At 43.6% G+C, this 13,228-nt stretch overlaps 2 protein-coding genes across 2 annotated transcripts; both read left to right on the forward strand.

Moving 5' to 3' along the window:
- Positions 1-204: 204 nt before the first annotated feature.
- EAF02_010792 (uncharacterized protein) lies at positions 205-2,090 on the forward strand. The gene is made up of 4 exons (XM_038906840.1): positions 205-623; positions 691-991; positions 1,046-1,661; positions 1,723-2,090. The coding sequence occupies exons 1-4, from the start codon at positions 584-586 to the stop codon at positions 1,924-1,926; spliced, it is 1,161 nt and encodes a 386-aa protein (XP_038753388.1). The 5' UTR covers positions 205-583; the 3' UTR covers positions 1,927-2,090.
- A 3,951-nt stretch (positions 2,091-6,041) lies between these two features.
- Positions 6,042-12,787, forward strand: EAF02_010793 (uncharacterized protein; the record flags this gene model as incomplete). The annotated part of the gene is made up of 7 exons (XM_038906841.1): positions 6,042-6,322; positions 6,375-6,666; positions 6,714-7,134; positions 7,185-8,079; positions 8,145-10,263; positions 10,311-12,689; positions 12,743-12,787. 7 exons carry the CDS (start codon positions 6,042-6,044, stop codon positions 12,785-12,787), a joined length of 6,432 nt encoding a protein of 2,143 aa, XP_038753389.1.
- Positions 12,788-13,228: the final 441 nt, after the last annotated feature.

Here is a 13,228-nt window from a genome sequence, read left to right on the forward strand (position 1 = left end):
ATACTCACCAAAGCGGTGAGACGCGGCAGTTGGAACACCACATCCATTCTAATTCAATCAGAACGTCTACTCGCACTATTCCCAAGGACATCGCGTTCTCATAGGTTTAAGCATTGAAATTCAGTTCCGCACAATGAATCTAAAGTTTACTGTTGTATGGATCTGACCAATTACTATACCCGAGGCTTAGCGATGTTAACTCTAGCTCACATCCCACAATTACAAATCTTATTGTCCATATCTCAATTTGCTTTCTATCATTACGTCGTAGAGATGTTGTTTTAGCCTCAAAGACTCTTCGGGATCAACTGCCGACGCGCAGGAGATATGCGAATGAGTATTCACAAAGTCTTCTAGAAATATGCCATGTAACAGCAACCAATGGCCGGGTGCGGGGTTGGTAGGTTGCTTTGATGGTTCATGAACGAATGAACGTCCGAGCCTGGGAACATCCATACTATAGTTAGAACGCGGGGAAGACGATGCCATCATACTTGCATGATATATATATACTAGGTAATTCTAGGTAGAAGTCAACATTTCACCTCAAAGAAGTAGGTTTTGCATAGAAGTAGCCTTCAAGATGTCTCAAACGCAAACAATGAAAGCGGTTATATACCAAGGTATGATCATTAGTTCTATCCCAAGTACTCTTATAAAGACCGAATGATTGACATTTATGTTGTGCAGAACCCTTCAAAGTAACTGTCGAAGAACGCCCACTGCCAACGATCGAACATCCGGATGATGCACTGGTGAAGGTGACAACAGCCGCAATCTGCGGAAGTGATTTGCACATGTATCAGGGAAGAACGGCTGCGGAAGGTGGGTTATGTTTTGGACATGAGAATATGGGCATAGTGATCGAGACCGGTTCTGGTGTTCAGCATATTAAGAAAGGGGATCGTGTGGTGATGCCGTTCAATGTGGCAGATGGCAGATGTAGGAATTGTGAAGAGGGCAAAACGGCTTTTTGTACAGGTGTTAATCCGTAGGTCTCATCTAAGCTTGAGCTTCCTGTTTACACTTCGTTAATTTCATCAAGCGGATTCGCAGGCGGGGCGTATGGATATGTTGCAATGGGACCTTACCAAGGAGGTCAAGCACAATATATCCGTGTACCATATGCCGAATTCAACTGCCTTCCTCTTCCTGCTGGAAAAGAGCACGAAGCGGATTTTATCCTTCTTGCCGACATATTCCCAACGGGGTGGCATGGTGTTGTACTTTCTGGCTTCCAACCAGGAGAATCAATCGCCGTTTTCGGAGCCGGACCTGTTGGATTGATGGCTGCGTATAGTGCAAAGCTCAGAGGAGCAAGCAAAGTGTTTGTCGTTGATAGCGTGAAAGAACGTCTACAAGCTGCGGAGAAAATCGGTTGTGTCGCTGTGGATTTCACCAAATGTGACGCCGTCGAGGAAATCATAAAACAGAATGGCCAGATGGTCGATAGGAGCGTGGACGCTGTCGGGTACCAGGCTTCTGCACAGGATGGCAAGAAAGAAGTACCAAGTATTGTTTTGGAGAATTGCATCAAAGTGACGAGACCAACCGGTGGTATCGGTGTTCCAGGATTATATGTCCCAAGCGACCCTGGTGCTCCAGATAGCAATGCTGGCCAAGGAATGTTATTGATAAGTTTTGGGAAGTTATTCGAGAAGGTGAGTTTGGTGATAGTACTACTACAAATATCAATACAAGTGAGCGTTACTGACATTCTAGGGTCTTTCCATTGGCACTGGACAATGCAATGTCAAAGCCTACAATCGTTATCTGCGAGATATGATTATCTCAGGCGTCGCAAAACCTTCATTCGTTGTTTCGCATGAAATTGGTATCGATGAGGCACCAAACGCTTATACCAAATTTGATAGAAGGGAGGATGGATATACTAAAGTTTTAATCCATCCCAACGGCCCTCTCTGAGAAAGCCAGATTTGAATTGGAATGAATTGCGATGGCACATACATTTGCAAAACACTTCTGTATATATTTCGGTACTATACATACAATGATTAATCTGCTTTGTTCTTGACATAGAGGATTACCGATGGCAACCATTGTGTGACCGATGCAAAGCCCCAACATTCAAAACAATTCTGCTTGTATTTGTACTATATAGTCTTAGATATGCACAACAGAATTCATTTTCAAAGAGACGCAACTTTACTACCATTTCAAGGGTGAAACCTATCCAGCAACACTACTGGTTTTCTCGTTACTTTAGATTTTTCCAGCAAAACTCCGATAGAACCCGGAATATCGAAATTCAAAGAAAGTTCAATGATAGCAGGAGTGCCGTGCTCTTTTCCAGTCCTTACAACACATGGCATAGAGACTAGGATTTAAAGTGAGTAATTGCTATCAAGACTGCTATCGAATGATCTTCTGGAAACAATCATGTTGAGTTAGTGCGACTGGACGCAGAAATATGCGGATGATTGTTGCTTCTCAGGCAACTACTTGATGGAATTGACTACACTCAATTCAATTACTTTTTCCTGTGATTTTAACATACTTAAGACACACTCCTGGAACTCTTCGCTACCTGGAACGAAGTTGCACAACTCCTACAAATATAATGTTACATAAAAATTCGCTTGCTGTGATTCATAAATCATGGTCTCGCCAATGATTTTTTCTACTGATTGTGATTCCATAAAGCAAATTGTTAAGTGTATGGCAGGGACAACATGTGCATAGGTATAGTAGTAGTAGTAAACACATAATAGATTCAGTCTATAGCTAAAGCTACGCTGACTATGCGATGCACCTACATGTATCTAATTTTATGAAGTAGATAGAGAAAAATAACAAAAACCTATTCCCCCGGAGATCCTCAAAGTCTGCTATGATAAGGTCCTGTTCTGCCGTACACTTATAGCCCGTGATAACTGTACTTCCGAAGACGATTTGCATATGTATATCAGCAAGCTAAATCACAGTGAAAACAGGAGGTTGACCTCTCATGTGCAAGGTCGCAAATCACCGCAGCCCCAATCGGGATATTCGAATGTTCTGAACATGTTTGAAAGAATGCAATTGGCTCAAGACAATGAATGTTGGATCAAAAGCGAGTTAGATGCTTGTATTGAATCGAACTCCAATTTTCCGTTGCCAAACTTGCAGCAGGGGCTCGAATGTTGCTACGATAGCGCTGAGTCAAGAGATGAATTGTTTGGAGGTGCCAAGGTTGATTATATGCATCCAGAGATGGATTAGATGATGTATGGCTATTGTAATGAGAACCAACTGGGACAGATTAGATATCTTGGGCAATATAGAAAATCAATTTTAATTTTTGCAGCGACTCATTTAATAATGCTGGTCGGAGCAGGTTGCTCTTCTCTTGTATTGTTTGGCGAAAATGTTTTCAAGAACATCCCCGTGGTATTTCTCTTTCATCTAAGCCATCTAGCACCTTGTGGCAAAGTTCTTTTGATGAAGTAAGGTGATCATCGTGTGTAAGTAGCACGGCCTCATGTAGTGTTATAGCTCGTATAGTACTACAGCTTAGATTGCACATCCAAAGGAACCTACCTAGTTGTAAATATTATCATCGGCATAAACATTTGAATTGAAGTTGTTCAAATATAATGAAAGCGGCCGTGGAGAATTCCTAGCTTACGCTTTGCAGCATTATGCCAAGATTTGACGATAACATAGAAGTCTAATGGTCTGGCTTCTAACCAAATAGTGATTATTGTTCATATACGCTATTGAGTCACCAATTTAATATTTTTCTTTTCAGGATAGAGATTCTGATTCAGATTGCAGATTTCCGAATGTATGCGCTCAACATCTCCCCATTTCCTCTCCCGAAAATAAACGTTTAGTTGTTTAATCTTCTACAAAGTGCCACAACCGGATGTTGTGGAACACAGAAACAAATCATTGGGTCATCGATCCATTCTTCAACTTTTATGTGTCCCAAATTGAATGGCAATCTCAAGACTTGCGAGTAACTCATTTCAAATTGCTTTCGTTGCCTTTCACAATAGTAATGACAAGATCAAGGTCAAAGGTCTCAATTATTCATTCCGTAATCTTCGCGCTGGTCTTTCATTCCAAGGTTTAGCACTCACTAAACTTCAAACTCTTGAGGTCGTTGGAAATATTTCTGTAGCGAGATAAATTAACTACTACTATTTCTCAATATCCAAAAGTGACAAAAGATGATGATTCTCGGGAAAGGTACTGCCGTACCCGGAGTGGAGTACAAGGAAGCAGATTCTTTGAATCTTGTAAAACACAGTAGAGATAGTATGCACTACGCCTGCATCAATCGCGATAACGTTCGGCACGGTATGTTGTCAAGAACTATTGCACTCGTAACACTTCCTTCATCGAGCCCCGTTTGCGAGGGACATGAAAGATACTTGCTCTGAAACAGGCAAGCGTACGTCTGTATCAGATCTAGGAATAGGTTTGAATTATGAATGCTGGAAATTAAATGCGAAATCTAGCCCTTCATTTGTAAGAGCCCCGAAGTCTGTCGAGGTCAAAATGATGATTTGCCTTGTGATAACATCAGTTGAAATGAGTCTTGCTTCGAGATATTGCAGATAGACACAGGAAAGATATTCATACTCTATAAAAGCATCGCATGTAAGTTAAGATATAAGTTATAGGAACAAGAACAGAGTGCATTACTGGAGACTAGTCTTCGAAATAACACCACGGCGCGAAAATAGCACAAGATATTGTCTGACAACTACCTGTAGTACGGCTGAGGTCAATAATATGCAAGCTTCCAGCTCGGATATGCATGCAGCCTAGAATAGAAGACACAAATTCTTCACATGGAATAACATATTAAGAACAGAGAAGTCATTCATGTGTAAGCCCACCAGTCGGAATAATTGAGCTAGGGCATGCAATCAGTCAGTCAATGTCGTCACGAAAATCTCGCTGTCCACAGCTTAATCATCGTGTTTTTGGAATAATTTAATTTCGGATTCTTCTTAGATCGAAGAGGTGAATGGAGAGAAGCGGAGAAGAAGGAGAAGAGATTGTAGGAACGAAATGCAATTGGGTATGTTTGGCGGAAGGATTGAAGTGGCTCGATGAGGTCACGTGCCACAAACATACAGTAGAACGCGTTTCGCTAGCGTGTTTATCTTCCGGTCGGACAATCTCACCCACAACACCAAATCGTATTTTGCAACTGCAACCGCAACAGCACAACTGTGATCATGGAGGCATATCCCCCACGTTTGGATAGCTCCCCCGATGAATGTGTTTATCTCACGGTGGTCTAGCTGGTTGATTCTAAGACATTTGACTCTCAAGCAACTTGCTCCAACATTGGGATGCGCTCGGCTAGTAGGCTGAGCCGCTCAAAGTCCAGGTTGGAGTTATGACCGCGTGGGGATGTCCGCCGGACAGTGTCGCACCGGAACTTGTTACAATCAATTCTGTGGTGTTATGTACTGTCAGTACGGACGTTGCTTATGCGAGGTACCACCTGGCTCCAATGCCAATTACCCTTGTATTTTGGGTACCTAATCTCGGGCGAATGAGGTGCTTTCGAACCAGTCCGATTTCTTCAGGACAGCTAATCACAATTAGTGCGGCGGAATAGGACGAACCGTCTCATTTCGTATCCGTATAGGCGTTAAAACTATCTGTCCCGTAATAGACGTTGATACCAAAAAGAGAGTATTGTAAGATATGGACTTGTCAGTGCTAGATCTTCAAAAAAGTCTACGTTTCTTAGTCGGCCCGCACACTCCATCATTCTAAACAAGCTTTTCTACCCTTGTTTGTCATATTATTTTGAGATTGATGACCGGACAAAGACATCAGAAGTCAATGAGCTGATAATGATCCACAGTGTTTTGCCATCATGACATGGTTGAGGGTAGAGGTTACTCCGTAAATTGATTTCAAATCAGATGAGATGAGCTGAGCTTTCTTGGAGATTCAATAATACAGGCCACTGCAAGTTGTGCATATAGAGTTGATGAAATACCAGCAGGTTTCCCTCAGGATTTTCCACCAACTTAGTTTCTTGTATCATACTGAATATGGGGGACAAAATGTCTTTCCTGGTCTTTGGCGACCAGTCATTGGACACGCATACTTTCTTGACCGACTTTTGTCAACATGGGAGACCGAGTGTGCTTTCGAGATCTTTCCTCGAGCAGGCTGGCTCTGCCCTTAGGGAAGAAATCGATAGATTACCAAGCCTCCAGCGAAATAGGATACCAGATTTCTCCACGATACTCGAACTAAATAAGTTATATCACGCAGGTACTATCAAAAGTCCTGCTATAGACAGTGCCCTTTTGTGCATTGCTCAGTTATCGCAATACATTGAGTTAGTATAGACCCTATATAGAGTCAGTTCTGTCACTAATGTATCTAATCAGTCGCCACGAGAAAGAACATGGAGATTCGACTAGTCCTAGTGAAACCTGCCTTGTTGGCTTGTGCACCGGACTTTTTGCTGCCGCTGCAATTGCTTCTTCCCCATCGATCTCTCAACTGATACCCATCGCTATTCAAGTGATGTTGATGTCATTTCGAACGGGTGCATACGTCGCAGCCCTCGCCGACAGACTCGATAGCCGATCAGAGTTGCCAGAAAGCTGGACTTACGTCGTTCCCGCTGTCCAGGAGAGCGAGGTGAACTCGATACTCACCGACTTTCACAAAGAAAATGTGCGTTGTAATTTACTCATTAGGCCGATTTTACTGACTTTTCAAAGGAAACACCTATAGTAAATCAAGTATATATCAGTGCAACAACCTCAAAAAGTATTGCGATAAGTGGGCCTCCTTCCACTTTGAGATCACTTTTTGCATCCGAGGCTTTCCAAGCGAAGCCGGTTTCTATCCCTGTATACGGCCCCTATCATGCTGCCCATCTTCGTTCGAGTTTGAATGTAGAGCATATTTTACATTTGAAAGACAAAAAAGTCCGAGAAGCGCTTGGGAATCTCAAGACTAGATTTCCTGTGATTTCTTGTACGACCGGAACCTGGTATACCGAACAAGAGCCAGAATTGCTACTCCAAGCAATTCTACTAGAGATGTTGACAGAGCCAATTTTATTCAGCAAAATTCTTCAAGGTTGCGTGCAGAAAGGAAAAGATTTCCAGGGCCGAGAGTGCCTGATTATTCCATTTGGTAAGAATATATTTCCAGAGAAACTTTGTCAATTTGCTAATTTTGAGTAGGTCCTACGAGTGCGGCCAAAGTCTTAGCAGCGGTACTAGAATCTCAGACGGAACTAGACATAACTCTGCGTTCGCCTCAATCCGGAAATCAACAGGCAGCTAAGCAAAAAAGCTCGATGGAAGTTTCTCCAGGAAAATGCAAGCTTGCCATTGTCGGAATGGCTGGAAGGTTTCCAGATGCTGCAAGCCACGAAAAGTTATGGGAATTGCTCGAAAATGGCCTAGATGTCCATCGAGAGGTACCAAAAGACAGATTCGATGTTGCGACACACTTCGATCCTACAAGCAAAATCAGAAATACCAGTCATACTCCTTACGGGTGCTGGATTGAGAATCCAGGACTGTTCGATCCCAGATTCTTCAACATGTCCCCTCGAGAGGCATATCAAACGTGTCCTATGCAACGTCTTGGTCTTGCAACCGCATACGAAGCTCTAGAAATGGCTGGTTACGTTCCAAATAGAACGCATTCCACGAAGCTCGATCGAATTGGTACATTCTACGGGCAGACGAGTGACGACTGGCGTGAGATAAATGCGGCCCAAGATGTGGATACGTATTTCATTACGGGAGGCGTAAGAGCCTTCGGACCTGGGCGAATCAACTATCATTTTGGATTTTCGGGACCATCTTTCAATATCGATACAGCTTGTTCCTCTAGTGCCGCTGCGCTCCAACTTGCTTGCACATCTCTATGGGCCGGAGATTGTGATACAGCCGTTGTTGGTGGTCTCTCGTGTATGACAAACCCAGACATCTTTTCAGGACTTAGTAGAGGGCAATTTTTATCCAAAAATGGGCCATGCGCTACTTTTGATCATGATGCGGATGGCTATTGCAGAGCCGACGGGATTGGCACTGTTATAATCAAGAGGTTAGATCATGCGCTAGCTGAGTAAGTCTAATTCTTGAAGTGTATTCTCCATGATTCTAAACTGATTTGTTTGCTTTCTCTAACAGTAAGGACAATGTTTTGGGTGTTATTCTTGGAAGTGCTACCAACCACTCTGCAGACGCTGTTTCTATCACCCACCCCCACGGAGGAACACAGGAGATTCTCTACAAGCGTATTTTGAATAATGCGGGTGTTGATCCTAATGATATTGACTACGTGGAAATGCATGGTACTGGGACTCAAGCCGGCGATGGGACAGAGATGAAGTCTGTTACCAACGTTTTCGCTTCGGCAGATCGAAAGAGAAGACCGGATCAACCGCTGTATCTTGGGGCTATCAAAGCGAATGTTGGACACGGCGAAGCCGCATCTGGTGTCACCGCTCTCATAAAATGCTTAATGATGCTGCAGAAGAATGCCATACCCCCCCACGTTGGAATTAAGAAGACGATCAATCAAGGATTTCCCAAAGATCTTAAGGAACGCAATGTACACATAGCTTTCAAGAACACGCCACTTCCCAGAAAGAAGTCCGGAGCTCCACGACGTATCTTTGTCAATAATTTCAGCGCTGCTGGTGGAAACACCGGATTATTACTTGAGGATGCACCCGAACTTCCTTCCAAAATAGCCGACCCTCGTTCCACACATGTCATCGCAATCACTGCCAAGTCTAAGTCTGCTATGCTTAACAACGCAGAGCGTCTGATATCATATCTCGAACGAAATCGAGACATAAATCTGGCAGATTTGGCATATACGACTACTGCACGTCGAATACAGCACAAATGGAGAATGACAGTAACAGCAAGCGAAGTATCCGAAGTCTCAATAGCCCTGAAATCCAAATTACACGAACAATTCATTCCGGTTCTTCCAGAGCCACCCAAAGTTGCATTCTTATTCACAGGTCAGGGATCACAATATGCTGCTATGGGTCGCGAGTTATTCGAGAATTCGTCCCTATTCAAGGAAACTATCATGGAATTTGATAATCTTGCTACAGTTCTCGGTTTCCCATCATTCATCTCCTTGATTGATGGCAGTGTGACTGATGCTCAAGGATTGTCGCCTGTGGTGGTGCAACTTTCAATTGTGTGCTTGGAAATGACAATGGCTAAACTCTGGGAGTCTTGGGGTGTTAAACCATCTGTTGTAATTGGCCATAGTCTGGGTGAATACGCCGCACTCAATGTTGCCGGAGTATTGTCTGCTAGTGACACCATTTATTTGGTTGGACGTCGAGCTCAGCTCTTGGTTGAACGATGCACTGCTGGAACTCATGCAATGCTTGCTGTTCAAGGATCGAGATCGGCAGTGACCGAAGCATTGGGTGATATTGGAACCTCAGTGAATATCGCTTGCATCAACAGTACTCGAGAGACAGTTCTTAGTGGCGAGGCTGCTGAAGTTTCTAATGTTTCTGATCAACTTTGCAACTCTGGGTTTAAATGCACGCAACTAAAAGTTCCCTTTGCCTTTCACTCTGCTCAAGTGGAGCCAATCTTGAACCAATTCGAAAAGTTGGCTGCATCTGTACACTTCGGTAAAGAGACAATCCCTCTCATCTCGTCCTTGTTTGGTAGATGCCTTAACGAATCGGAGGATATTGACGCTGCATATCTCCGCAACCATGCTAGACAACCTGTCAACTTCTTAGATGGACTTGTTTCTGCCCAAAATTCAGGTGTCATAGATGAGAAAACTGTCTGGCTTGAGGTAGGACCGCATCCAGTATGCCTGGGACTCATTAAAGCAACAGTTGGTACTTCCACTATTGCTGCTCCATCCCTTCGCAGGAATGAAAGTGCATATAAAACCCTCAGCAACAGCCTCAGCGTCTTGCACACTGCTGGTCTTGAAATTGATTGGAATGAGTATCACCGAGATTTCAATGATTCGGTCCATCTTCTCGATTTACCCACCTATGCGTTCGACGACAAGAATTATTGGATTCAGTACGCCGGAGATTGGTGCTTGACAAAAGGACAATCGCCAGACAAAGCTCCTCTTCAGCTCGAGACCCCCAAGCCTAAGCTCTCAACTTCCACCATTCATAGCGTCGTAAGTGAAAAGATTGAAGGAGACGTTGCCGTTGTTACAGCCCAGTCTGATCTAGCACGTGCTGATCTTCGTGGGGTTGTTACTGGTCATCTCGTCAACGGCGCTATGTTATGCCCATCGGTTAGTAATTCGATGTGAAAACCTTGCTCAAGCTAACAGTGTTCTAGTCTTTGTACGCAGATATGGCCATGACTTTATGCGAGTACGGTTATAAGCTTCTTCGACCTGATGTCAAGAATCTAGGCTTGGATGTTGGAAGAATGAAGGTACCCAAACCATTGATAGCTGACCCCGGAGGAAAATCTCAAGTACTCACTCTCACTGCTACAATCAATGTGGCAAATGGTCGTGCCGATCTTCTATTTTCAACGGGCACTGACAAGGCTCGAGTCGAGCACGCAAATTGTCAAGTCTACTTTGGCGATACCGAAGAATATCATGCCGACTTTCAACGAACTGCATATCTCATTCAGTCACGAATTGATTGGTTACAAGAAGCTGAGAGGAATGGTAAAGTCTCTAAAATCAATCGTGGACTTGCCTATAAGTTGTTTGCTGCACTGGTAGACTATGACCAGAAATATCGTGGCATGGAAGAGGTCATCCTTGATAGCATGAAGATGGAAGCTACATCACGTGTCGTCTTTCAAACTACAGAACGAGATGGGACATTCAAATGCAGTCCGTACTGGATTGACAGCGTGGCGCATATTTCTGGATTTATCGTCAATGGTTCTGATGCTATTGATTCACGAGAAAAAGTCTACATCTCACATGGTTGGGATTCTTTGAAATTTTCGGAGCCTTTAAGTGCGGATAAGACCTACCGCTCCTATGTCAGGATGCAGCAGCGCAAAGATAAGACTATGGCTGGCGATGTTTACGTGTTTGATGGGGATATTATTATCGGTATGGTCGGTGGTTTAGCCTTCCAAGCCATACCTCGAAAAGTTCTCAATATGTTCTTGCCTCCAGTAGGCGTTACCGCAGCAGGTCCAACGAAGCCATCTCCTGCGCTCCGGGCACCCCAAGCTCCCAAGGCTTCGAACTCAAAGGCTATCAAGAAGGTTCAGGTTACAAAAGCTAATCTCTCCAAGGTCAATGAAAAGCTCACGTCAATTACTTCTCAAGTTATGGATATCCTTGCAGCAGAAGTTGGCGTACAACACGATGAACTTGTTGACAACGTCGCCTTTACCGATCTTGGAGCCGACTCGCTCATGGCCTTAACAGTTTGTGGAAGGTTACGGGAAGAAATGGACATTGATATTAATTCTAACGAATTCATCAACCATCCCACAATTGGAGCTTTCAAGTCATTCTTATCACAATTCGAGGGAAAGCCATCTGTTGCTTACAGCGAAGATCCAAGTTCGCCTGTCACTACGCCTAGTCCCGGGGAATCAGTACACGACCCACAAGATGACTCGGAATTCACAGATCCTTCAGATGATGATATATCTACCATTGGGGTTGTGAATAATCTTGGTGATGTAATTAGAGTTACAATCGCCGAGGAAATGTCGGTTGATGTTCTAGAGGTTGCGAGTTGCCCTGATCTCGCTTCACTTGGTATGGATTCACTCATGGCTCTTACAGTGCTTGGACGATTGCGAGAGAAGACAGGCCTCTCTCTTCCATCTGATCTCTTCCAGGTCAACCAGACTATTCGTGATATTGAGAAGGCTCTCAACGTCGAAGCGCCTTCAAAGCCAAAGCCTAAGCCTAAATCTAAGGCGCCATCCGAGCAGCCAAGGCCATCTAAACCTTCAGCTCCTGTCTCCAAACCGAACATGCAGTCTACTTCTCAAAGAATAGCCAGTTCAATCTTACTTCAAGGGAATTTGAGGAAAGCCAGCAAGTATCTTTGGATGGTTCCAGATGGAGGCGGATCCGCAACTTCATATACCGAGATCCCGGCGCTCTCATCTGATGTTGCTGTCTTTGGTCTCAACTCACCATATATGAAGACCCCCGAGGAATTCACCTGTGGTGTAGTTGGTATGGCTACTCATTATATCACAGAAATGAAGCGTCGCCAGCCAACGGGGCCATATACTTTATCCGGATGGAGTGCTGGTGGCGTCATCGCTTATGAAATAGTCAACCAACTTACCAAGAATAACGAAGTTGTCGATAAGCTCATTCTCCTTGACTCTCCATGTCCTGATATTATTGAACCTCTTCCATCTTCACTTCATAAGTGGTTCGCCGAAATTGGTCTTCTTGGCGATGGCGATCCAAGCAAAATTCCAGAATGGCTTCTCCCTCATTTTGCTGCTTCTGTGCAAGCTCTTTCGACTTACATGCCTGAAGCAATAGATCCTAAGAAGGTACCTCAAGTGATGGCCATCTGGTGTGAAGACGGCGTTTGTAAATTACCATCAGATCCACGACCGGATCCTTTCCCATATGGCCATGCTCAATTCTTGCTGGACAATAGAACCGATTTTGGGCCTAACATATGGGATAAATATCTGGGTAACAAAAAATTTGTCACCAGACATATGCCAGGGAATCATTTCTCTATGATGCACACGCCTCATGTAAGTTGAATAGCATTATTGAAAACGGCGCACATACACTGACTACTTCACAGATAAAGCTCCTAGGGGATTTCATGAGGGAGGCTCTTACCATGTGATAGGATAGATCTCATGCTTGTTTATTGTATTAGAATTGGGTAGTACTTGGTTCGGTGGATGCTTTTGATTTTGACAATATTCCCTTTTCATGAATACCACTTTCGTTACTGATGTCTACGTATGATAACTCAATATACACACTGCAATGACCCATGAGATTTAAACACAGTCTTCCAATTATATCCTTGAACACTGTGTGTATATAATACGGTGAATACATAAAACGGCAAAAATGACACTTTTGACATTTTAGGTAGTTACCGTATATAATATCATTTTCCCTCCAAGTTCAATTTACTTAGGAAAAGATAGCTCTAATCAATAAAAAATTTGCGCTAGTACGCAAAAGATAATTATTCAATGCAAGGCTATGATTGAGAAGTAGCATGTCACCAAAACCTCATGTACACGTGAACTGTCACTATTTCCTCCCAACTCCA

Source organism: Botrytis sinoallii (genome assembly GCF_014898435.1).
Source record: "Botrytis sinoallii strain Bc 23 chromosome Unknown BSIN_027, whole genome shotgun sequence".
NCBI classification, from domain to species: Eukaryota; Fungi; Ascomycota; class Leotiomycetes; order Helotiales; family Sclerotiniaceae; genus Botrytis; species Botrytis sinoallii.

Coding starts and splice junctions, on each gene's coding strand:
- EAF02_010792 (XM_038906840.1), top strand. CDS start 584: ATGTCTCAAACGCAAACAATGAAAGCGGTTATATACCAAG. Junction 624..690: donor GAAAGCGGTTATATACCAAG/GTATGATCATTA, acceptor TATGTTGTGCAG/AACCCTTCAAAGTAACTGTC. Junction 992..1,045: donor TTTTGTACAGGTGTTAATCC/GTAGGTCTCATC, acceptor AATTTCATCAAG/CGGATTCGCAGGCGGGGCGT.